This window comes from Protopterus annectens, chromosome 6.part0, assembly GCF_019279795.1.
Source record: "Protopterus annectens isolate FY-2018-M chromosome 6.part0, PAN1.0, whole genome shotgun sequence".
Lineage (NCBI taxonomy): Eukaryota > Metazoa > Chordata > Ceratodontiformes > Protopteridae > Protopterus > Protopterus annectens.
This window is the reverse complement of record NC_056737.1, coordinates 1,931,073,705-1,931,100,844: the sequence shown is the minus strand read 5'-3', so window position 1 is coordinate 1,931,100,844 and position 27,140 is coordinate 1,931,073,705. Positions and strand designations below refer to the sequence as shown.

At 45.9% G+C, this 27,140-nt stretch overlaps 1 protein-coding gene across 1 annotated transcript in view; it reads left to right on the top strand.

Moving 5' to 3' along the window:
• USP37 (ubiquitin specific peptidase 37) overlaps positions 1–27,140 on the top strand; it is a gene marked incomplete in the record, with an annotated part of 1,580,672 nt that overhangs the window by 130,838 nt on the left and 1,422,694 nt on the right. The window contains 1 exon segment of the mRNA XM_044075237.1: positions 20,369–20,546. Coding sequence (XP_043931172.1) covers positions 20,369–20,546 — 178 coding nt within the window.

Sequence of the window (27,140 nt, the reverse complement as noted above, 5' to 3'; positions counted from 1 at the left end):
GGGACCCAGGTTGATAGTAGTCTGTCATTCGACACCCATGTAGCTAAAGTAGTTAGGAAGACCTTCTACATTGCCCACCTTATCATGAAGGGATTCTCATCTAGATCAAGGGAGGTCATAGTCTCCCTATACTCATCACTCATCAGACCAATGATTGAGTACAATGCCCCATTCGGAATGTATCTGACCCGACACTTGCAGCAGCTGGAGAGGCCACAAAAGTTCCTCACCAAAAGGATAAAGGGTCTCAAACATCTGTCCTATGCTGCCCGACTGAAAGAACTCCAGCTCTATTCAGTCGCCACAGCTGCTCAGAGGTGACCTTTGCCTAACATACAAGGCCATGTCAAACCCAGATTTGATGAATATGCTTCACCTCAAAAATCTAGATCCGTCAGAGCCACAAGGCGGAGACTTAAACCTCGACACGGCTATTAATAGGACGTGCTGGAGGGATAGATTCATCACCCAAAGACTCCCTATGCTGTGGAATAAAATCCCGGTATATGTGAGGCAGAGCACCTCGCTGGCCTTGTTCAAGAGAAATCTTGACCAATGGATGGGAGATCGCAGATATACCCCAGGGATTACCTCAGTGTCACTGCTCAACAGAGGCACAGCAAAATAATGGGTATAGTTCCCCATACTAAAGGGGTGGCGTAAGCCACAAAACTATGGGCTAGGCTTGTAAATGCCCTCGGGCAGATAGCCTAGTATGAACCTATGAACCTATGAACCTACAGTTCTTATCTTGGAAAACTGCCTTCCTGCTAGCAATCACTTCAGCAAGAAGGGTATCTGAGTTACAGGTGTTAATGGCAGTGCAGCCTTTCCTTATCTTCCGTCAGGATAGAGTGTCTCTGAGAACCAATCCTACTTTTATGCCAAAGGTGGTATCCAGGGTATCCTTGAACCAAGCTATACATCTACCTACCTTCTTCCCCAACCCACAGAACAGGGGGGAAAAACTACTACACACCTTGGATGTACACAGACAACTGCGCTACTATCTGGACAGAACCAAGGCCAGCAGAAAAATTGACCAGCTTCTGGTAGCATATGCAACAGGAGTGCAAGGAAAAGCAATTTCAAAACAGACAATCTCAAAATGGATAGGAAATTGCATTCGATTCTGCTACTCATTTCATGGAAAGACAACTCCTGAAAATATCAGGCCTCGCTCCACAAGAGCTACAGCCACCACTACAGCTTTCCTATGAGGAGTGGCTACCAAAGACATTTTAGAAGCTGCTACTTGGAGCTCCGTGCATACATTTGCCAAGCATTATAATCTTCCTTTATACTCCAGATCCCGAGCAGGTTTTGCAACTGCTGTTTTACAAGGGATCTTAACTACACCATCATTATCTTAGTGCCTCCTCCCCCAGTTTGGCTATGGTATTCTACCCATTTGTTATGACTGCAGATGCATCCTTGAAGGACATAGTACAGTTTTGTACTTACCATAAATGTAGATGTCCGATAGGTATGCATCTGCAGTCAGGATTACCCACCCTCCTTCCCCTCTGTGGTATTCCTAGGGTACTTACCCCTCTTTTAGCTAACTGGGGGAATCTATTATGGTGTATTTGTTTGTATGTATGTATACATTTTGCTTTCTACTGTTTGGAATTATCTGCATTTATCCAAATTTAGCCTTCCTAGAGGGCACCTGGCATCTGGGGCAAGAAACACTGAGGAAAATGGCGTCGGCTGATGCCTTTATACCCCAGCAGCTATGACGTCGGGTGAAGTGCGACATCAGCAGAGGCCAGACCCAGACTTTGGAATCCGGCCAACCGAAGGGCTGCCTCAGGCAGGACAACCCATTTGTTATGACTGCAGATGCATACCTATCGGACATCTACATTTATGGTAGGTACAAAACTGTACTTTATGTTGCTCTGACCTCTCCAACCTGTTTGCTGATGTAGTCCATTACCAGAATGAACAGCAGTGGACTCGGAGCTGAACCGTGGTGTACACCCACTCCCACTGCGAACCCCTCAGTGAGGCCAAACACTGTTCGTCCTTGAGTCACTGGGTCCTTGTACATAGCCTCTACTAATTCTACCAATGTTTCTGGGACTTCCTCAGAGGGGCCAAAAATGTGAGACCACCCAGGAGAGCTCCTACCCCAGCCTGGGACCTTAACTTTGCCTTGGAGAAACTCATTCCATCTCCTTTCGAGCCGGCTGCTATTGCATACTTAAAATTTCTTTCTTGGAAAACAGTTTTCCTTTTAGCAATCACTTCAGCTAGAAGGGTATCTTAATTACAGGCCCTTATGGCAGTGGAGCCTTTCATCATCTTTCATGCGGACAGGGTGTCTCTCAGAGCCAATCCATCCTTCATGCCCAAGATGGTATCCAGTGTGGCTCTTGATCAGTCCATTCATTTGATCAGTCCATTCATTTGCCAACCTTCTTTCCCAGCCCACAGAATAAAGGGGCACAGATACTGCATTCCTTAGATGTGCACAGACAACTTAGATTCTACTTGTATAGGACTAAATCTCAAAGGAAATCTGAACAACTGCTGGTGGCATTTGCTGCAGGGGCAGAGGGGAAGGCTATTTCAAAGCAAACCATTTCTAAATGGATAAGACATTGCATTCATTTCTGCTAAAAGCACCATGGGAAACCTGAAGCACCATGGGAAACCTATTCCCCCAGGGGATCAGACCTCACTCCACCAGGGCTGCATTTCTCAGAGGTGTCCCTAGCAGGGACATCATAGAAGCTGCTACCTGGAGTTCTGTACATACTTTCACCAAGCATTATCATTTGCCATTTTTCTCTAAATCCAGAGCTGGCTTTCTCACTGCAGTCTTGCAGGGCCTTATAGCTGGCCCTAATGCTATCTAAATTCCTCCCCCCAACCATAGCTTTGGGAATCTACCCAAATGTAATGACTGCAACAATGAAACATGAAGAACATAGTACAGTTGTGTACACTTAAAATGTAGATGTTCGAGTGTAATCACTGTTGCAGTCCTGGTTACCCTCCCTCCACCCTCCGAACTTCTTTTGGCTATACCTCTACTTTCCTTTACTCTGCTTAAAAGCCTTTTTGGTGTATTTGCCTTTTTGTTGGAGGTATATCTTTGTGCTTTTATGTTTAATTGCTTCCCATTAGGGGGACAGTTGACATCTGGGGCAAGAAAAACTGATGTAATGGCGTCGGCTGCATGTTTTGTACCCCTGACGTTATGGAAGAAGGGACAGCAACCGACGCAGGACCCAAGACTTTGTTAAACAGGCCGACTGAGGGCAACCTGCAAGCAGATTACCCAAATGTAATGACTGCAACAGTGAATACACTCTAACATCTACATTTATGGTAAGTGTACACAACTGTACTTTCTCCTCCGCCATGAGGACCTAATGGCTGGTTAGCTTCAGCGGATGTACACGTGGTTTCCAGCATCCCAGCTTCCATTAAGGTTCCCGGGCCTGCTTTCACCATCTGAGAGGGTTCCGACCTTTCAAGCACCTCGAGTACCTGCTCGGACATCTGAGGAGCAGCTTGGGATTCTGGCCTAATTTTCTTAGCCGCCTTCCTCGGCGGGCAGGCCTACCCCTCCTTCCATACCGAGCGCTAAACTGCATAGCCTTTGATTCTCTAAATCTAACTTCAGTGCTGCTAGGTGGCTGTGAAGAGATGTTCTTCGTGTTTCACTGTTGCAGTCATTACATTTGGGGTAATCCCGCTTGCAGGTTGCCCTCAGCCGGCCTGAATTCCAAAGTCTTGGGTCCTGTGTCGGCTGCTGTCGCCCCTTCCCTGATGTCAGGTAGTCAGGGGTATAAAAGAAGCAGCCGATGCCATTTTCTTCAGTCTTTCTTGCCACGCGGTGCCCGAAGCAGAAGCAGTTTGCAAGTGCCGGTCGGCCGACGACTCCTGATATTTTTGTGTTCCGAGTTTCAGATCCTAAGTCTTCAATAAAGCTAAGTACCCCGTTGGGGAAACTTTTTTTTCTTGTTCCAGACCGATGTCAGAAAAATTTAATAATTGTATTTCTTGTGGGAAGCAAATACCTCATAAGGATTTTCATTCTTACTGTATTCCTTGCCTAGGCCCTGATCACAACGTTTCTGGTTGTCTGTTTTGTGCTAGATTTAACCAGCGCACTATTAACCGTCGGTATGATTTTGCTTTAAACTATTTTGGATGCCAGTTTAATTATCCAGAAATGTCATTGGATAGCCATCCGACTACCGGACTTCACAAAAAACGCAAAGGAAAGAGACAACCGAGGCCCAAAACCAACGATTAAGCTTCTCCTAAGCCAGTCGCCGGTCCTCAGTGAGGCGCTTTCGCAGCCCCTGACGCCCGCTACTTTAGAGTCGCAGGCCGCTACAGACTCCACGTGGATCGGCCATGTCGCTGGAAACTCAAGTTATTGGAGCCTTGGATATTATCCCTTCAGATGGGTCCGGAGCCGCTGAGCAGGCACCGGCTTCTGAGGGTGTATTCAGACCTAAACATCTTTACATCAAACCAACTTCAGCTTCAGAGAGGCAAAGACTGAAGCACCTTCCATAGCAAAGAAACAAACTCAAGAGCCACGTGGTCAGGCCTCTATGCCCAAAAAACAGTGTTCAAAATGCCCGAAGACTTGATTACCTTGATCAAGGGTTCCCATCCCCCTCCTGATAAGAGGCCTAGGCAAGAGACTGACTATGAATCTTCAGATCAGGTTTCCATTTCTTCTGATTCCTCTTCTGATCAGGAATATTCTTTTCCCTCCTCTGAGGATTCTGATGCTGAAGAATCTATACATTCAGCTTCTCCTCCAGAGGACTATTCTTGGGAGCATTTCCACTGGGAGAGCCAAGATTTTTCAGAATCTAAAAAGAGGCATAGGGATTTCTTTTTACTACCTCAACACAAGCCACTAGCCATCCCACCTGTGAGACATTGTAGATGTGTTTTCGGAGTCTAGTCTTACCCCTGACTCCTTACCTCCAGCTCCTGTTACGCCTGACAGATATTGCAGGGTTCCTGACTGTCATAAATTCCTTTTTAAAAACCCAGCTGCAGACCCAGAAACTATTTCTCAGGGTCCCAAAGGAGTTAAGGCTTCCTCTTTAAAAAAAAAAAAAAAAAAAAAAAAAAAAAAAACCCTACCCCCTCTGATACAGATTCTAGGGTACTGGATAGATGGGGGAAAAAAAGGTTTACACATCTGCTACCTTGGCTATAAGGGCTTTAAACTCAGTTTCATATGCTCAAATATCAGCAACATGTCATGGAATTGCTGAAACAAAAAATGTTGTTAAACTCTGAATGTGTAGAAAACAAGGAAATGCAGGATTTATTGTATGCAGCTGAACAAGTTGGAAAGCATACTTTGCAATGTGGTTTTGATTCTTTAGGGGCCTCCTGCTGGGCCGCAGTTACAGGCTCTGTAATTAGGAGGCATGCTTGGTTAAAGGAACAAAATCTGCCTGATGATAAAGTTAAATTATTAGATGCACCTTTACAGCATAGGTTCATAGGTAGATACTGGGCTATCTGCCAAAAGACATGTATTAGCCCAGCCACGTTGTGCGGTATTCACCGCCCCTTTGGTTAGCTCCCTAGGCCTTTGATTTAGCCGCTAGTACCCTTGGCCCTTTTCTAGTAGAGCTGTTAGTATGGTCCCTGGTGTGAACTTTGTTATCCATCCACTCGTCAAGTTTCCTCTTGAAGAGTGATAGTGAGGGGCTCTGTCTTATGTAGATCGGGACCTTGTTCCATAGCAAGGGAAGTCTTTGCGAAGGGAATGTATCCCTCTAGCATGTTCTATTCATTGTTGTGCTGAGGTTTATATCCCTAGAGCGTGTAGCTCGAGTGTATTTGGTTTTGCTAAGATGGAGCATGTTCAACAGTTCTGGGTTGGACATGGCTCTGTATGTTAGACAGAGATTGCTTCTGAGAAGGCGGTATGCAACAGAGAACAGCCTTAGTTCTTTCAATCGTGCTGCATAGGGCAACTGTTTGAGGCCAGTAATCCTCTTAGTGAGGTACCTCTGTGGTCTCTCCAGCTGCTGGAGATGCCTAGCCAGGTACATTCCATTTGGTGCATTGTACTCAATAATGGGTCTAATGAGGGAAGAGTAGAGGGGCAGCACTACATCCTTGGATCTTGATGCAAACCCTTTCGTGATCAGATGGGTCAAATCGAAGGATTTTCTAACCACCATGGCAACATGGTTATCAAAGGAAAGCTATCTACTTGGGTTCCTAGATCCCTTATTACTACTTCAGATTTCAGGGGGTTACCTCCTATGTGGTAGTTCGCGGGTACTCTGTTTTTTTCAAAGGGGATTACTATGCATTTTTTAGCATTAAGCTTGAGACCATGGCTTTGACACCATGCATCAGTCTCGTTAAGGCCCTTCTGGAGGATATCCATATCGGCCGGAGACTCTATTGTAGCACCCAGTTTGCAGTCGTCTGCAAACTTGGTCAGCCACAGCCCTTCAGTACTTGCCTGTACTTCTGAAAAATATATGCCAAACAGGAGGGGCCCCCAGGGCAGAGCCCTGGGGCACACCACTTGTTACTTGTCTGGATTTGGACATAGATCCCGCTACTCTTACTTTGTGGGATCTGTCTGAGAGCCAGTTTGTGATCCATCTTGTGACGTAAAGGTTTATGCCCAGGTTGGTTAGTTTATCAATAATACTAGAATGGGGAATGGTGTCATATGCTTTAGCAAGGTCTAGGTAAGCAGAGTGTACCTCCTTTCCCTTATCTATAGCCTGAGTAACTGTCTCAAAGTCCACCAGGTTCAGGAGGCATGATCTGCCCTTGAAGCCGAACTGTGTGGGGTCAAGTGTTTGTAGGATGTCCTTCATGGATGCATCTGCAGTCATAACAAGTGGGTTGTCCTGTCGTCAGGCAGCCCTGCAGTCGGCCGGATTCCAAAGTCCGGGTCCGGCTTCGGCTGATGTCGCACTTCACCCGACGTCATCTCTGTTGGTCTTCGGGTATATAAGCATCAGCCGACGCCATTTTCCTCAGTCTTTCTTGCCGCGTGGCGCCCGAAGCAGAAGCTGTTCGCAAGTGCTGGTCGGTCGGATCCAGAGATTACTTCTACCGAATACTACTTCGAAGACTTCTAAAGCTAAGTACCCCGTTGGGGACACTTTCTTGCCTCAGCCGATGTCAGAAAAAGTTAACAATTGTTTAACCTGTGGGAAACAAATACCTCATAAAGATTTCCACTCTTACTGTCTGCCTTGTTTAGGCCCAGCCCACGGCGTAGCAGCCTGTTCGGCCTGTGCCTCTTTCAACCGGAACGCTTAGGCGTCGGTCGGAGTTTGCAGAACAGTTTTGCGGTTCTGATTTTGCGTACATTATGCCGTCGGATCCTTCGACTACCCAATCTACTAAAAGCGCAAAGATAAAGACCGACACTCGCGGTCCGCGGTTTCGGCGAAACCACGGTAAAGCAAACAGCGAGTGTCTCGGTTTCGGCGAAACCAAGAAAACTGATCAAAGTACAGCTGAACCTATTCTTACAACTGAGGCCCCTGCTACAACTCTTGAATCGACCTCAGAACTTTTACCCACTACGGTGGTTGACTTATCAGACACCATCCCTTGGATGTCTCTACCCCAGCACGTGGTGCTGCTAGGCCTCCAGCAGCCATGTCCATTAAGGCCTTCGCCAGGGCTAAAGCAGCCAAAACTACTAAAACAGTGCCTGTTAAACCCCACACATCCAGGCCCTCTTCTAGCTCTCAAATGCTTTCTTTGGCAGAAGATTTAATTTCTTTAATTAGAGGATCTCAATCTCACCCAGACAGGGCCTCTCAGCCCCAGAGAAGAGACCTAGGGCAGAGCCCCTGAGCCAGTGTCTTCTGATGATTCTGCTGATGAATCAGACATAACTGACCAGCCAGAGGCTCCCTTCTCCAATTTTGAAGATTCTGATGCTGAAGAATCCATTCCAGCTGCTTCCCCACCAGAAGAATTCTCCTTTGGGGAAACCTTGCATGCCATGCGAGAACAGTTCCAATGGCAGCAACAGGATTTTTCAGACTCCAGAAAAAGACTTAGGACCTTTCTGCACCTCCCACAGCACAGGCCCTTAGCTATACCTCCTGTTCTCTCTGTGGTGGATGATGCTTTCAATGATGTTTGCTCCGCTCCAGATTCTTTACCCCCTGCCCCTGCCAAACCAGACAGATTTTACAGGGTGCCAGATACTCATCACCACCTTTACAAGGCCCCACTTGCAGACCCAGAAACTATAACCCAGGGTCCCAAGGCAGTAGCCGCGACCATAGCTAAAAACCGTATTCCTTGTGAAAGGGAAGCAAGGACATTAGACAGATGGGGTAAAAGGTCTACACTTCAGCTACTCTCTCAGCTAGAGCTTTAAACTGTCAGTTTCACATGATACAATACCAAGAGTTTATGCTTGATCAGTTAACTAAAAACTAACCACTGATGAATCTCTTGATAAGAAATATGTATTAGAGATGGTAAATAACATACAACAGGTTAGCAACCATTCCTTAAAATGTGGCTATGATGCACTGGAGGCTTCATTTAGATCAGCCATGACAGGCACAGTGATAAGAAGGCATGCATGGCTCAAGGAACAAGCTTTACGGATCATGTTAAAGCTAAGTTGCTAGATGCTCCTATGGACAAGACAAGTTTGTTTGGTACACCTGCTCAGCAGGTTATGAAGAAAATGGAAGAGAAGGCAAAATCTGTTCAAACTGTTAAAGATTTCTTGCAGGTTCAACCCCAAGGTTTAGCAGGAACTGGCCTGCCAAAATTGGTCCTTTCCTGACTCCACAAAATTTCAAAGGGGCAGGAATAGACGTTCCAGAGGCAGAAACCAATCCAGAGGAGGTGCCTACAGAGGATGACAGTGGCAAGGTAACAACAGAGGCACAGACACAGCCACTGCCACTACATCAGCACAACCACAGTGACTTAATCCTAAATCCGCCTACCAGGGAACAAATAGCAGCTCCTCTAGGCGGAAAGTTAACCTTATTTTCAAAGAACTGGCACTACATAACAAAAGACAAGTGGATTTTACAAACCATAGATCAAGGTTACGGTTTCACTTCCACACTTTACCAGTCAAAGAGGAATGCCAAATCTACCTCCAAATCAAAAACAGAGGCTCTACGCCAGATAATGGAGTTAGCAAACATGAGAGCTGTGGAAAGAGTGCCAACAGCAGAACAAGGAAAGGGTTCTATTCCAGACTATTCCTAGTTCCAAGAAAGGAAAAAGTTGGAGACCAATTCTCGACCTGTCCACCTTAAATACATACATCATTGTCCCAAAATTCAAAATGCTGACCCTACAGCAACTTCTTCCCATGCTAGGCAAGGAGTCTTGGCTGGTAACTCTAGATCTCAAGGAGGCATACCTGCACGTCCCCATTCGACCAATCTGCAGAAGATACCTCAGATTTCTTGCAGGATCAGAGCACTATCAATTCTCAGCATTGCCCTTTGGCTTATCTACTGCCCAGAGTATTCCCAAAATGCCTGGCATCAGTAATCGCCCATTGCAGACTACAGGGAATTCAAATTTACCCATACCTGGGCGACTGCCTGCTACAAGGGGACAACAAAAGCAAGCTGACAACGGATTTACAAAGGGTCATTTACTTGCTACAAGGACTGGGATACACAGTCAATTTACAAAAGTCAAGGCTGATACCATCCCAAAAAAGGACATTCTTGGGCGGAATTGGACACAGTACAACAAATGGCATTCCTGACTACAGAAAAACAAAAGAACTTCCTCTTTACTTCTTGGCACTAACAAAACTGAACAAGTTAACAGCAAGAAAAGTTCTGCAGGCCTTGGGCTTCATGGCATCATGCATAATCTTGGTCCCATTTGCCAGACTACATATGAGGAAACTACAGTGGTACCTAAAGAATTTATGGTCCCAACACAGACACAGTCTAGAAACAGAAATCCCACTAATTCCATGCTTAAAACAGGAGTTCCTATGGTGGGCTCAGGCATGCCAGTCAAACCCAGGCCTACCCTTTCGCAGATGTCAACCAAGCCAGACCATCACAACAGGCGCTTCAGACCTAGGATGGGGGCCCACATGCTGGACAAATGCGTGCAAGGATTGTGGACACAGGATCAACTTCACCTGCACATCAATCTAAAAGAAATGCTGGCAGTAAAACTGGCAATCCAAAAGTTCAAACCATTTCTCAAAGAGGGCCAGTTGATGATAAGGACAGACAACACCACAGTCATGTGGTACATCAACAAACAGGGAGGCACTCATTCATACCCCCTATGCAGAATGACCTTGGAGCTGTGGACCCTGGCACTCAGCTACAACATTCAGTTACAGGCGATATTTGTACCGGGGAAAGACAATACTCTAGCAGACATATTAAGCAGAACCACTTCGGATGCCCACGAATGGAAACTGCACCCGGACATCTTCAAGACCATCTCAAAGAAATGGGGAATGCCACAGATAGACCTATTCGCATCACCGCTCAATCACCAGCTCAAAAAATTCTGCACAAGGACATTCCACCCACTAGCATGGAAAGTGGACTCACTCTCCTTCAACTGGAAAGGCCTAACAGCATATGCATTCCCACCTCTTCCTTTGATACACAAGGTACTACTAAAAATCAAGGAAGAACGTCCAAAGATAATCCTGATAGCTCCAAACTGGCCAAGACAACACTGGTACCCACTACTGAAGAGCATGTCTCGGAACAATATGTGGCCAATACCCCTGATGCCTTTGATGTTAACTCAGAACAACTACAGCATCATACATCCAAACCTAAAAACGCTGCAATTGACTGCATGGAACATCACATAGCAGCAGCTAATCCAGAACTTTCACAAAGAGTTAAAGACATTATTCTTGAAGCGCAGACCTTCAACAAGAAGGAACTATGCTGGAAAATGGAAAAGGTTTGTCATTTGGAGTACGGAAAGAGGAAAAGATGTGTCAAACATAGATATGCCTAACATTCTGGAGTATCTGGCGAACTTCTTCATTCAGGCCTGTCCTACTCCTCCATCAAGATACATGCATCAGCTATTTCAGCAGAATACAGCTTTGATCCACCTGTTTTTTGCACCCTTTGCTCAGGCAGTTCCTCAGAGGAATCAAGAATGTAAAACCTCCAAGGAAACCACCATTACCAGCTTGGGATTTAAACTTTGTGCTCGAAAAGTTGACACTATCACCCTTTGAACCAGCAGCAACAGCAGACCTACAACACCTGTCATGGAAAACTGCTTTCCTACTAGCAATTACTTCAGCAAGGAGGGTTTCAGAACTTCAGGCCTTAATGGCAGTGCAACCCTTCCTAATCTTCCACCAAGATAGAGTGTCCATGAGGACTAATCCTACATTTATGCCCAAGGTGGTATCCAGAGTGTCTTTAAACCAGGCAATCCACCTACCTACCTTCTTTCCCAACCCACAAAACAGAGGGGAAAGAATACTGCATACCTTGGATGTACATAGACAGCTACGCTACTACTTGGACAGAACAAAAATAGCAGAAAGACTGACCAACTTTTGTAGCCTATGCAACAGGAAGGGAAGGAAAAGCTATTTCCAAACAGACAATCTCCAAATGGATAGGAAATTGCATACGATACTGTTACTCCTTCCATGGAAAACCAATTCCACAGAACATAAGACCTCATTCTACAAGGGCAACAGCCACTACCACAGCCTTCTTCACGAGGAGTGGCAACCAAAGACATTATTGAGGCGGCTACTTGGACCTCCGTGCATACATTTGCCAAGCATTATAATTTGCCTCTATATTCCAGATCCCGAGCAGGGTTTGCCACTGCTGTACTGCAAGGGATCCTAAACACACCATAATCTACTTTTATCCTCCTCCCTAGTTGTCTATGGTATTCTACCCACTTGTTATGACTGCAGATGCATCCATGAAGGACATAGTACAGTTTTGTACCTACCATAAATGTAGATGTCCGAACTGGATAGCATCTGCAGTCAGGATTACCTCCCTCCTTCCCTCTGTGGTACTCCTAGGGTGTTTACCCTCCTAATAGCTAGCTGTTGGGGGGGGGGGAGTCTTTTATGGTGTATTTGTTTGTATGTATGTACATATATGCTTATTGTTGTGTTTACCTCTATCTATTTGGAAACATTGGCATCTATCCAAATTTTAGCCTGCAAGAGGGCTACTGGCATCTGGGGCAAGAAACACTGAGGAAAATGGCGTCGGCTGATGCTTATATACCCGAAGACCAACAGAGATGACGTCGGGTGAAGTGCGACATCAGCCGAAGCCGGACCTGGACTTTGGAATCCGGCCGACTGCAGGGCTGCCTGACGACAGGACAACCCACTTGTTATGACTGCAGATGCTATCCAGTTCGGACATCTACATTTATGGTAGGTACAAAACTGTACTTTCCCAATCTCTCCATTTATGAGTTCCATAATGATTCGCTCCATTGCCTTACAGATCAGACTGGTCAGGCTTATTGGTCAGTAGTTCCCAGGGTCGGTTGTGGGCCCACCCTTGAGCAGCGGAACCACAGTTGCTGTGTGCCATTCTATGGGCACATATCCTGCCGAGAGGCTGAGACTGAACAGGGTATTCAGATGCGGGGTTAATTAATTTTGGAGCTCGTGTATGACACAGTCTGGGACACCATCTGGTCCCATGGAGGCAGTGTTTTTAGCTTTAGAATAGAGCTTTATTAACCAACATATCAGTAATAATTGGAGTTGCACAATCCCCTGGAATAGTAATAGGCCCTGTAGGTGGTGAGGGGCAGAAATTTGCACTGAACCTGTCAGCCAAGATGTTGGCAAGGTCAGTGTATTTTGTTCCATTTTGTACTAGCTCAGAACAGATCCGAGCATTGCCATTTAGGTTTTTGACGTAACCATAGAAGGCCTTATGGTTATCCTTGGCAACTTTCTTTTCGAAATTGGCTTTAGTTGACTTGATAAAGGTCCTCAATTTCTTACTAAAGCTGATCAGGGATGATTTTTCTACTTGAGATTTTGCCTTTTTTTTATGTCTCCTCCTTTTATTGTATAGTTTGCTTATGGCCGGGGTCCACCAGACTGGTTTCTTCTTGCTTGAGGAAGGAGTCTTGGTTTTATTTGGGATAGCACGGTCCATGCAATCCTGAAGATTTATGTAAAGTGCCTTGGTGTAGGATTCTGCATCCTGGATATCATTATCCTTCTGCAAGGGGATAGTGAAGCTTTCCACTTCTGACGCAAGTAGTTTGAAGTTTGTTTTGGAAAGGTTTTTTACGATGGTTTGTTTGACTGGAGGAGGTGGGGGGGTGAGGATGTCTAGGGTTATCTGGTTTGTGGTCTGATCTGACCAGAGACGGAGTGATAACGGGTGCGGTACAATGGGCGCCCATATTTGTGATGACTAAATCCAATATGTTGTCCCCTCTAGTGGGAGAACATACCAGTTGTTCAAGGGCATTTGAATTCATAAATTCTCTGAACCGCTGGGCATAGGAGTTAGAACTTTGGCAGTTCGCCCAGTCTATACCAGGGTAGTTGAAATCACCCAAAATTATGGTGTTGGGTAGGACCTTTATATTTTCCAATGCCTCAAGGAATGCCGAGTGAGAATCTTGGGACATGGTGGGTGATCTAGAACAGGCTACGACTTGAGATGTGGTTTTGCTTGCTGATAGTTGCGCATGGATGATCTCTGGGGCATCATGCTGCGCCACTAACCTGGAGATGTGGGTATCCTTGATGAATATGGATACACATCCGCCCATTGTACTGTGATCCGGTAACTGAGGCCGGAATGTATGATATGAATTGTAACCTGGTAGTGCTGGGGTGCTCTCTAGAGCCTTGAACCAGGTTTCCATCACTGCAAAAACATTGATTTTCTCCATACTGAGGAGTGCCTCGAGTGCGTGCATTTTGAGGTTGAGACTTCTGGCGTTGAGTAGCATTACCCTTAGTTTTTGGTTACCTGTGCTGGTTACGGTGATTGGTTTGTCCTTTGAGCCTTGCCTAAAAAAGGCGCTATGGGGCGGCAAGAGCCTTGACCAGTATTTGAAAGCCTAGGGGGACCGGTGCAAACCATCTCTGGCGAAACGGCAAGGCTTTTCTATCATGTCATCCCAGGCAGACAGACACTGGATCCCCTTAGAATGACACCAGAAACTTTGCCAATTGTTGAAATTGATAATTTTGTCTTTGTATTGTGGTATCATTCTAGGTGAAGGTAGTGTGCTACTTAAGGTCAGGGTCATACCAGCTTGGGCTACATGATCAGAGAGCTCCTCAATGTCTCTTTTCATATAGTCCAGGGAGGTACGTCTTAGATCATTCACACCAACATGTACAATGACAGCGTCATACTTGTACTTGTTCTGGAGTGACCCAAGTGCCTGTGTTATGTGGCGGATCCTAGCACCCAACAGGCAGCTGACGGTAACCTTCTCCTTGTTCAGCCTGGTGAGTGGAACATCTGTGTGCCTTACTATAGAGACTCCTATTACTAGCGTGTTGGGTATGGTGTTTTGCCGTGGGGGCTGTCGTGAGGCACACTGCTGAGGTGAATTATGTGTTTTCTGGCTTGTGTTTGGAGGTGCAGGTTGCTTGCTTGTCTGCTTTAGAGGGCACCGTTTCTTTTTCAGATTGGTACCTAGTGCCTCCGAATATGTTTGTGTATTTGTGTACGTTTTGCCAGTGCTTGTTTTGTAGATCCATGTGTGACTGGTGATGTGTTGCTAGTGTGTCTCTTCTCCTCTTGACTGTCTTACAGTCATGGGTTGAGAATGCTAAGCCTCCAGTCTGGCTGTGTATTTGCATCTCTCACAGGTGTTTGTGTCTAGAGGGAAGAGGAGTGGGTTGTCTGTATACATGAGGCAGTTGTGACATTGCCTTAGGATGCCCAATTCCACCAGATGAATTGGAGAGTACACCTGAAGCTGACCTCTGGACATGCTTGGAAAAGTAAATTTCACTTGTCTTGCGGACAATCGAGGGTCTTATGCTGTATTATAATAGTGCTGTCTAAGAGATTTGGAAAATAATAGTGCTGTCTAGGAGATTTAGACAAGTGCTGATTTGGGTTATGCAAGTGCTGCAATAAGAGCAGTTTATCTGAAGCACTTGAGTTGAGGCTTGCCTAGTTCTAAGGAAAAATTTGCAGCGCAGACTTTGTGGAGCCTGGAATAGTATACCCCAGCTAACTGGCGCTGCCCAGTGCTGCTCTGTGGACAAGACCGCACAAAAAGAGAGTTGCAGGGTTTTAAGAGAGGGAGATCAAGGAGTTTGGAATTGACCCAAAATGGCCAATAAAACTGCAGTTTCTAGGCAGTAACCACTCCTACAGGGACAGGCAGGCTGCTCAGTGTTAACCATTGCCACTGGTGAACACAGAGACTTCCCTTTAGCCCAAGTAAGCACTGGCCTCCAAGAAACTTACAACAGCAACTCTGTAACTGAACCTTTTTTTAAATTATACAGAGTGGGAAAATAGCAAGATTTTTTTTGTTTTTGTTTAAGGATAGCAGAGACACACAAGTAGCAAACTAGTCAGAACAGTGCAATAAATGACCCCAACACGTGTGTGCTAAGTCAGAGGCAGGTAAAATGCAATTTTAAGAATAAAATATTTTAAATTAAGTGCAACACAAAAAATGCAATAAACAGGCTCTAGGTATGTTCTAAATACTGTTTTTAACACAGATATCAATTTTTGCAAGCAAGAAAATGCCGAAAAGTAGGCAGCAATGCAGTTTTTCTAAGAAATAAATCAGAAGAAAATACTTAATCTCAAAAGTGGCTCCTTTCTTCTCTGAGTTTTCTCCCTTGGTAGGTGCTTCAGCAACAACTATCAAGCCTGGAAAGACCATGATACTTTGTTTGGTGTTAAGGCAGAAGAGGTGTTAAAGAAAATGGAGGACAAAGCTAAATCTATGCAAATGGTCAAAGATTATTTTTACAAGTACAGCCACCTAGGTTTAGTAGACATTGGCCAACAAAGAATTGGTCCTTTCCTGTGTCACAGACCTCAAAGGGGCAGACCCAGACTCCCTAGAGGCAGACCCCCAGGCGCAAGGTTCATACCGCTCAAAGCAATGGGGGACTTCTACCTCCAAAGTTGGAGAAGACAAATCACAGCCATACAGGAAACGGTCCCAATGACTTCCCCCTGCCTGCACCAAGCACTTGGCTCCTGGCAGTACCCTTAGGGGGAAAATTAGCACTTTTTTCTCAAATTAGCACATTATAACCCAGGACAAGTGGGTCCTAAATATTGTGTCACAAGGCTACACGTTCCATTTCCATACCCTGCCAAAGGCAAACGGCTGCCCAGATCTGCCAAAAAATCAATGGGCAGAGGCACAAAAACAAGTCTCATCCCTCATGGACATGGGGGCCATTCAACAAGTACCAGAGCAAGAGCAGGGGCAAGGATTTTACTGTACTGTTCATGGTACCCAGAAAGGACAAGGCCTGGAGGCCAATGCTGGACCTATCTATTTTGAACACATTCCTGGATGTACCAAAATTCAAGATGTTGACTTTGCAGCAGCTTCTGCCCGTGCTGGGCAAGAACGCTTGGCTTGTGACTTTAGACCTAAAAGAGGCATACCTGCATGTCCGAATCAGACAAATATGCAGAAGATACCTCAGATTCAAGGCTGGCTCAATGCATTACCACTTCTCTGCACTGCCCTTTGGCTTATCTACTGCTCCCGAGGTCTTTACAAAATGCCTGGCACCGGTAATTGCATTCTGCAGACAGAGGAATACAAATATATCCTTACTTGGACGACTGTCTAATTCAAGCAGAGAACAAGGACATTCTTCTACAGCATCTGGCATTTGTGAAAAACTTCTAACATGCCTAGGGTACACAGTCAACGAAAAGAAATCAAAACTAGTACCCTGTCAAGAGATAATATTCCTGGGTGCAAGCTTAAATACAACTGCCCCGATGGCTTATCTCACGCCAGACAAAGGCAACTGACTACCTATTTCAAAATGTTGGCAACAAAGGCCCAGTTATCTGCAAGAAAAATTTTGCAGGCTTTGGGCTTCATGGCATCCTGCACCCTACTAATTCCATATGCAAGACTGCATATGAGGAAACTTCAGTGGTACCTAACTGCATATGAGGAAACTTCACTGGTACCTAAAGTGTTTGGACTCAACATTGCCACAGCCTGGAAACTATGATTATTCTCGATCCCTGCCTGCAACAGGAGTTTCGATGGTGGGCAAAGGCTTGTCACCAAAACAAGGGACAGCCATTCACATTACCCCCAGCCAGGCAGACACTAACAATGGATGCATCAGATTATGCCTGGGGGGCCCACATGGCAGGAAGATGCATTCAGGGCACATGGACCTCAAACCAAATGCATCTACATATCAATCCGAAAGAGATGCTAGCAGTTCAAAATGACTTAACAGCCCTCAAAGACCTACTTCATCCAGGACAACTACTGATAGACAGACAACACCATGGTCATGTGGTGTATAAACAAGCAGGGGGGGGGACACATTCTTACCCCCTTTGCAGACTAGCCATGACTTTGTGGGACACAGCATTTACTTACCAAGTACATCTGCAGGCACAATTCTGTCCAGGAAGGGAAAATTACTCTGGCAGACGACCTAAGCAGAAACCTCATGGATCCTCACGAGTGGCACCTGGATCCACAAGTCTTCAGCATAAGGAAATGGGGATGCCTGGACATGGATCTATTTGCCTCCCCTCACAACTACCAACTAAAAAGATTCTGCACAAGGATTTATCACAGACCAGCATGAAAAGTGGATGCCCCATCTTTCAGCTGGAAAACCTATCGGTGTATGCATTTCCCCTTCTGCCTCTCCTCCCCAAGGTACTCCTAAAGGTCAGACAGGAGAAGCCAAAGATGATGCCGATTGCCCCAGACTGGTCCCGCCAGTACTGGTATCCAATATTAAGGAGCTTGTCTCAATGCCCAGCTTGGACCTTACCCTCAGATACCTCATCTACTGTCCCAGCAAAACAGTCAGATCCTGCACAGCCAACTCAAAACTTTAAACCTGACAGCATGGCAAATAATGTAGTCTTACAAAACGCACCTCAGTAAAGCTGTGATGGATGTCATTTTGGAAGCCAGAAGGCATAGTACTAGAAAATCTTATGCTGGAAAATGGATAGATTCTGTGCTTGGAACCAGGCACAAGGAACTGATACAGCTGTGCCAAATATTCCTCAGATTTTGCAATACTGAACTGAGATGCTGGACAAAGGCCTATACTTTTCATCTATTAAAATTCATGCCTCTGCCATTTCAGCTCATTACAATATAGAGCCACCAATCTTTTCTCATCCCTTATTAAAGCAGTACCTCAGAGGAGCCAAAAATTTAAGACCTCCAAGGAGATCACCAATGCCTGCATGGGACCTCAACTATGTCTTGGAAAAACTCACCCTGCCTCCTTTTGAGCCAGCTGCTACTGCTGATATAAAGTTTTTATCTTGGAAAACAGCTCTGCTCCTAGCAATAACTTCTGCAAGACGAGTTTCAGCGCTACAGGCACTAATGGCTGTGGAACCTTTTATTATTTTTTATCCGGATAGTGTCTCTGAGGACAAACCCAACATTTATGCCTAAGGTGATGTCCAGTGTGTGTCTCAACCAAACTATTCACCTGCCAACCTTTTATCCAAATCCACAGAACAAGGGGGAGAGAATTCTTTGGACGTACACAGACAACTTAGATTCTACTTGGACAGAGCCAAAGTTTTCAGAAAGACACAGCAATTGCTAGTGATGTATGCTGCAGGATCACAAGGAAAGGCTATCTCAAAGCAGACTATTTCAAAGTGGATAGGCCACTGCATTCATTTCTGCTATGTACACCATGGCAAGCCAGTACCTAAGGGCATTAGGCCACACTCAACCAGAGCTGCAGCCACTTAAGCAGCCTTTCTCAGGAGCGTACTTACCAAGGACATTTTAGAGGCTGCTACTTGGAGTTCAGTGCACACCTTTACAAAGCACTATCATCTGCCATTCTACTCTAAATCCAGGGCAAGCTTTGCCACTGCAGTTCTGCAGGGCCTCATAGCCGCTTCTAATAATGTTTAGCTCCAGCCTCCCAACCTTAGCTTTGGGACTCTACCCAAATGTAATGACTGCAATAGTGAAACCCTAAGAACATAGTACAGTTGTGTAAACTTACCATAAATGTAGATGTTCGAGTGTATTCACAGTCCAGGTTACCCACCCACCATCCCCCTCTTTCTTCTGATGGAACCTATGTGGTATATTTGCTTGTAGATGAAGGTAAATGTTATATCGGTGCATGTAATTATACATATCTAAATTTTGGCAACCCTTTTGGGGGGCACCTGACATCTGGGGCAAGAAGAAAATGGCATCGGCTGCTTCTTTTATACCCCTGACGACCTGACGTCAGGGAAGGAGCGACAGCAGCCGACGCAGGACCCAAGACTTTGGGATTCAGGCCGGCTGAGGGTAACCTGCCAGCAGGATTACCCCAAATGTAATGACTGCAGCAGTGAATATACTCTAACATCTGCATTCATGGTAAGTGTACACAACTGTACTTTTTGGGGACAAAAGGTTTGCAAATGGGGCAGTGTGTGTGGTCGTGGGCCTTGCCTAAGCAAAATATGCACTTCTCATGCGTATCCTGAGGAATTGGTCTCCCACAAGCACACTTCCCCTTTCTAGCTGACATGCAAGTATAAACTGTAATCAAAAAACAAGGAAAAAAAAACAAGAGGGCACGTATCTGCATCTGTCGTAGATGTGGTCGTCTGGTCTTGAACGGAATCATAACCGGTCTGAAGAAATGCTTTCTGCTTACAGAACTGGCAAACAGGAGTCCGTTCACTGTGGCAGAATATTCTGATGAGGGTGCATGCAGATGTTCCTTTTATACCAAATGTCGGTTTATGGCCCTGGTAAGGGACGTCACACACACCCTTGTGGAACAGACTTTGGTATATTGGCTGGACGGTGGCACTGCAGGCAGCAACTCCCTACTGTTATGAATACTGCAACATGGAAGAGAAAGACATCTAAGGTTTTGGTAAGTTTTTACACAGTTATTTAGTTTGGATTATAGCACTTCACTTAGGAGATGAGAGAAGCTCCCCCACTCAGAGTAGAAGCGTGTTTGGACTTCAGTCTATGATCAGCTGTCCTGTATGTGGTTTGGGTCTTGTGTTAACCTTGTTTACCATATATTGTTGCCATGTAGGTGTTGCTTCTAATTTCAGACTGCTGCTTTGAGAAGTTTTACTTTAGTTTTACTTTTCTTTTAGAGGACCTGAGAATGTGTCGGCAGCTCAGCTGTTTCTCTTTCTTTTCCTTTCAGCTGAACAAGAACATTACTAAAATACTTCTCCGACCAAGTGGGCAGCAGAGCCGTTTGATGCTTAACCTGAAGGATAACCTGAAAGATGTCACTTTGACCATCGATAAGGTGCCACGTAAGGATGCCCAAGAGTTAAATCATTACTTGGAGCAAATTCATAAGGGAAGACTGAACCCAGGTAAGTAAAAGAGAAGTGCAAATGTCCACGGAATATTGGCTCACTGCTTTGCCCTCAGCTTATCCCTTGGGTGTCTTTATGCTTGTTATGTGTAAGCCTTGAAATGTATGTATGTGTTTTGATCATGTTTACATTATAATTAAGCGTTATTTACTTTTTTGACTGGGAAGTTCCGTTGAGTAGTGCCCATTTACAGTGGAAACCACAGAAAAATTTCAAGCCGAACATTTGCACAGCGTGCATTTTGCAGACAAGAAACTCATGCTTACAGTAGTGTACAGGAAGCATTCTGATAGTGGGGAATGCTGGTACATCTGTCAAAGTAAGCAACAGTTGTGGAAGTCTTATTTACAATATTTACTCCGCGACAAATATGTGATATATGACAAACTGAAAGAATTGCATCTTTTTAATATTTATGTGGAACTCGCAAGTGCAAAGAGTAATACGTGTAAGAACAATAAACTTGGTGTTCTTTTTGGCAAATGCAAGGGAAAATATACTTAGTGAAAACTACTGAAAGTGGAATTAAGAATACAGTATCCATATTAATGTATGGTAGCTAATGGTTAGAGATCTGCTTTGCTAAAGAGCAAGGCAAACAAATCTTGGATTAAATAATGTAATATCCAGTAGACTGTAAAGAAAGAATGACACGGGAAGGGTACAAATAGGATAAAGGGGGATGACAGAAAAGTAAGTAGGGTGAGAATGATTTTGGAATTGCTAGGACTCAGATAATAACAAAGTAATGGATGGTGATTGTAAGGAAATAGGAGGTGAATGAGTTTGAGTACAGGTAGGTTACTGAATTGGTGAAGGTGAGAAATGGAGTGGGGGGGGTGAGAGAAAATGAGGTATGGAGCTTCCGTATAGAAGGTGTGTGCATGGAGGAGGCTGAGGGGCAAAAATATTTGGGTCCTGCAGCCCCACAGTTGCAGTACCAGTCTGTAGTTAGGTGAGGCTTGGTCAGTTCAGTGGCAACTTTTCTTGTAAGATAAAGCTTTTCTGCGTAGACACAATGCATGAAGTCTGTTTTTGGTCTGAAGAGTTGTCAGTGGGTATATGGATCACTGTTTTGGATAGTGCTGGGGTAATATTGTAACATGTGAGCCTTTGTAGGTGAGCTAATTCCAGCCAGGTAAGTTTGCTTAAACATTCAGAGTAGCGGTAGTAGGAAAGTGTTATACTTGATTCAATGTTTTTGGATGTATTTCTACCTGCTGTCGTCGTCCTCGCCTGGCAGCCAAAAGGCAAAACGGTGTTTATCAGAACACCTTTCCATCATTGCAGGATGTGCATGTATACTAACACCCTCTACATGTGCTTGTTAACATTTTATAACATCACCAATTCACCTATAGTAGTTCTTTGGAGTGTGGAAGGGGAAATGCTGCACATGGAATAACTAGACATGGACACAGAAGACATGCCGAGTCTGCATGGTGTTTCTTATAAAAGCCACTTTCAGAATCATTTTTTTCCTCTCTTCGCACCTTTTCTCAGACTGCAGTCTACTTTATGACTTGTTAAACTTTACAAGTGCAGGTTTTCCATGCTCAAACATGTCTTCTAAATTTAGTGAGAGTTATGGTCAGGTGCATATGTTGAGAGATACATAGGCCTTATGAATATTTTATTTTCTGATCTTTTTCTTTGTTTTATTTTACAACTAGGATAAAAGATATCAGTGTAGAACAGTTTTACTGTAAATACGCACACTTAAAGTATTTTTTTGTATTTAAGGCTTCATGCCTACTTACTTGAGGGGGGGCTACAAAATCTAATTACTCTAACTACAGTAAAAGAAATGCATGTCGTCTTGAACTTCTCAACTCAGCAGTACAATGGTAAAATCTGCCTCTCCGCTTCAGGGTCCTGGGGTCAGTCCTGTCCTTTGGTAACTGTGAAGAGTGTTTGTTTTTTTTTTTTTTTTTTTTTTTCTTGGTATTTTGGTCCACTCCACTGCCAAAGGCATACTCCTGTGAGTGACAAACACCCAGGCATCAGTGTGTGTGTAGGAGGATAACCCCCCCCCCCACACTTCCTTACTTGTTTATATTAATTCTACATTCAGCAGCACAGCAGAGTGAGTTTTCTGTCTGCACTCCCACAATAGCTAACAGTAGAACAAAATAATGAGTGAACAGCTGTGAATTCAAACCAGTATGAATGAATAATTAGAAGTTCTTGAAATGACCATTTACTATTCATAGGGATGCACCCCCCCCAAAAAAAAAAATAAAAAAGGGGTTGAGTGGCTGCAGTAAATGGTTTGCTATTCTGCTCTTAAAAGGCAAAATTCATAACTCTGCTGTCGGATGTTTTCCATCTTTACCACTGGGGATGTTTGCCTGCCTGTTTGCAAAGAAATCCATTTAAACAGACATGTGGATATAGACTAATATTCTAAAGTGTGCAAAATACAGTGGATATAAAAAGTGTACACATCCCTGTTAAAATGCCAGGTTTTTGTGATATAAAAAATGAGACCACAATAAATCATTTCAGAACTTTTCACACCTTTAATGTGACCTATAACATGTACAATTCAATTGAAAAACAAATCTGTTGGGGGGGGGGGGATATAAAAAATAACGTACAATAAGTTGGTTGCATAAGTGTGCACACCCTTTAATACTTTGTTAAAGCACCTCCTATGAGTGTCATCTGGAAAGTCAACCTACAGAAGGCCAAGGTCATCCTCATGGCCTCTTGCCGATCTTGATAGGTTTGGTTTCTGCCAACATCTGCTGGAAGAACCACTGAGTTTGTGCTTCCATGCTTTTCACTTGGCCCTTCATGCAAACATTGTCTGGACATTCACTCCTTTAGACTCTCTGCTTGACTTTTCTGTTTCCATTAGTCAGCATTAACCCCTGTTATTCATAAGTTCCTAGTTTCTCTTAATCTCAAACTGAGCATACAAAGATGAATACAGAAAAAATTACTTATCTTCACTGTAAGGACCACAGCCAAAGTACTTGCCCCCCTTCTCAATATATGTCCATACCGGTCTGTCATAGATTTTTCTCACAGTTTTGATTCTTATTATTTCTGATTTCCATGATAGTTTATAATGTTATTCACTAGCAGCACTAAAGACTGGCAAGTACTTTATATTTCCTCTGTGAGACCTACAGACACACACACACAGACACACTGGGAGAGAGAGAGAGAGACGCACACACTGGGAGAGAGAGAGAGAGAGACGCACACACTGGGAGAGAGAGACGCACACACTGGGAGAGAGAGACGCACACACTGGGAGAGAGAGACGCACACACTGGGAGAGAGAGACGCACACACTGGGAGAGAGAGAGGCGCACACACAGCGAGAGAGGCGCACACTCAGCGAGAGAGGCACTCAGCGAGAGAGAGAGAGGCACACACTCTGCGAGAGAGAGAGAGGCACACACTCTGCGAGAGAGAGAGAGGCACACACTCTGCGAGAGAGAGAGAGAGAGACGCACACACTGGGAGAGAGAGAGAGAGAGAGAGACGCACACACTGGGAGAGAGAGAGAGAGAGACGCACACACTGGGAGAGAGAGAGAGACGCACACACTGGGAGAGAGAGGGAGAGAGAGAGAGACGCACACACTGGGAGAGGGAGAGAGAGAGAGACGCACACACTGGGAGAGAGAGAGAGAGAGAGAGAGACGCACACACTGGGAGAGAGAGACGCACACACTGGGAGAGAGAGAGAGAGAGACGCACACACTGGGAGACGCACATACTGGGAGAGAGAGGCGCACACACTCAGCGAGCGAGAGAGAGGCGCACACACTCAGCGAGCGAGAGAGAGGCGCACACACAGCGAGAGCAGCACACACTGGGAGGAGAGAGAGAGGCACACACTCAGCGAGAGAGAGGCAGCACACACACTGGGAGAGGAGAGGCACACTGGGGAGAGGGAGAGAGCTGGGAGAGAGAGAGAGAGAGGCACACACTGGGAGAGAGGCAGCACACACTGGGAGAGAGAGAGAGAGAGAGAGAGCCACTGGGAGAGAGAGAGGCACACACTCAGCGAGAGAGAGAGGCACACACTCAGCGAGAGAGAGGGAGAGAGAGAGGAGCAGCACACACTGGGAGAGAGGGAGAGAGAGAGCCGCACACACTGGGAGAGAGAGAGAGCCTTTTACACTGGGAGAGAGAGACGCACAGACAGTCTGGGAGAGAGAGACGCACAGACAGTCTGGGAGAGAGAGACGCACAGACAGTCTGGGAGAGAGACACACACACACTGGGAGAGAGAGAGAGACGCACACACTGGGAGAGAGAGAGACGCACACACTGGGAGACGCACACACTGGGAGAGAGAGAGAGAGACGCACACACTGGGAGAGAGAGAGAGAGAGAGAGAGAGAGACGCACACACTGGGAGAGAGAGAGAGAGACGCACACACTGGGAGAGAGAGAGAGAGACGCACACACTGGGAGAGAGAGAGAGACGCACACACTGGGAGAGAGACACACAAGGGGAGAGAGACGCACACACTGGGAGAGAGGCACACTGGGAGAGGCAGCACACACTGGGAGAGAGAGAGAGACGCACACACTGGGAGAGAGAGAGAGAGAGAGACGCACACACGGAGAGAGAGAGAGAGAGAGAGAGAGAGAGACGCACACACTGGGAGACGCACACACTGGGAGAGAGAGAGGGAGAGAGAGAGACGCACACACTGGGAGAGAGGGCGAGAGGCGCTACTGGGGAGAGGGGCGAGAGAAGCCTTACACTAGGAGAGGCGAGAAGAGAGCACTTACACACTGGGGGAGAGAGAGAGAGAGAGAGAGGCAGCACACACACAGGAGGCACATACTGGGGGAGAGAGAGAGAGGCATACACACTGGGAGAGGAGAGGCAGCACACACTGGGAGAGGAGAGAGAGGCTTACACACACTGGGAGAGGAGAGAGGGAGAGAAGCACACACACTGGGAGAGAGCCTTACACACTGGGAGGGAGAGGCACACTGGGGAGAGGGAGAGAGGCAGCACACACTGGGAGAGAGAGAGAGAGAAGCATGCCTTACGAGCGCTTTACACTGGGAGAGGGAGAGAGGCAGGAGAGAGCGCTTACACACTGGGAGGAGAGGAGAGAGAGCACACACTGGGGAGAGAGAGAGGCAGCACACACTGGGAGAGGGAGAGAGAGAGCGCTTTTACACTGGGAGAGAGAGGCAGCACACACTGGGAGAGGGAGGCATACACACTGGGAGAGAGAGAGAAAGCGTACACACACTGGGAGAGGAGAGAGGAGCACACTGGGAGAGAGAGAGAGGCGCACACACTGGGAGAGAGAGAGGCAGCACACACTGGGAGAGAGAGGGGAGACACACTGGGAGATAGGCACACACACTGGGAGAGGGAGAGAGATAGCAGCACACACACTCCCTGGGAGAGAGAGAGGGAGAGAGAGGCACACACTGGGAGAGAAGCAGCACACACTGGAGAGGAGAGAGAGGCAGCACACACTGGGAGAGAGAGAGAGAGAGGCAGCACACACTGGGAGAGGGAGAAAAAGGGGGGGGGGGCAAGGGAAGGGGGAGAGGAAAAAAAAAACCCCCACTGGGGAGAGGAGAGAAAACACAGGGAGGGGGAGGAAAAAAAAAAAAAGGGAAGGGGGGAAAGAAAAAGGGGGAAAAAAAAACCCCCGGGAGGGGGAAAAGGGGGGGAAGAAACCCAAGGGGGGGGGAGAAAAACAAAAAGGGGGAAAAAAAAAAAAAAAGGGGAGGGGAGGGAAAGGAAAGGGAAAGGAAAACCCCGGGGAAAGAAGAAAAAGGGGGGGGGAAAAAGCCCCAAAAAAAAAAAGGGGGAAAAAAGGGGGGAAAAGAAAAAAAAAGGAGGAGAAAGAAAAGGGAGGGGAAAGGAGAAAAGGGGAGAAAAAAAAAAAAAAAGGGGGGGGGGAAAAAAGGAAAAGAAAGGGAGAAAGGGGGAAAAGGAACAGGGGAAAAAAAAAAAAAGGGGGGGGGGGAAAAAAGGGGGGGGAAAAAAAAAGAAGAAACAGGGGAAAAAAACCAAAAGGGGAAAAAAGAGGGGGGGGGGGAAAAAAAAGGGGGGGGGAAAAAAAGGGGGAAGAAAAGGAAGGAGGAAACACAGGGAAGGGGGGGGGAAGGAACCAAAAAAAAAACAAGGGAAGAGAGGGGGCCCGGGGGGGGGGAAAGGGGGAAAAAAGGGAGGAAAGGGAAACAAGGGGGAAAAAAAACAAAAAGGGGAAAAAAAAGGGGGAAAGGGAAAAAAGGGGAGGGGAGAAAGGGGGGGGAAAAGCAAAAAAAAGGGGGGGGGGCCAAAGGGAGGGGGGGAAAAGAAAAAAAAGAAGGGAAAGAAAGAAAAAAAAGGGGGAAAAAGGACACAAAAAGGGGAAGGGGGGGAAAAAAGGAGAAAAAAAAAAACAAAAAAAAAAAAGGGGGGAAAAAGAAAAAAAGGGGGGGGAAAAGGGGGGGGGGGAAAAAAAGGGGGGGAAAAAAGGAAAGGGGGGGGGGAAAAAGGGAAAAGGGAAAAAAAAGGGAAACCAGGGGGGGGGAAAGGGGAAGGGGGGGAAAAAAGGGGGGAAAAAACCACAGGGGGGAAAAGGGGAAAGGAAAAAAAGGGGAA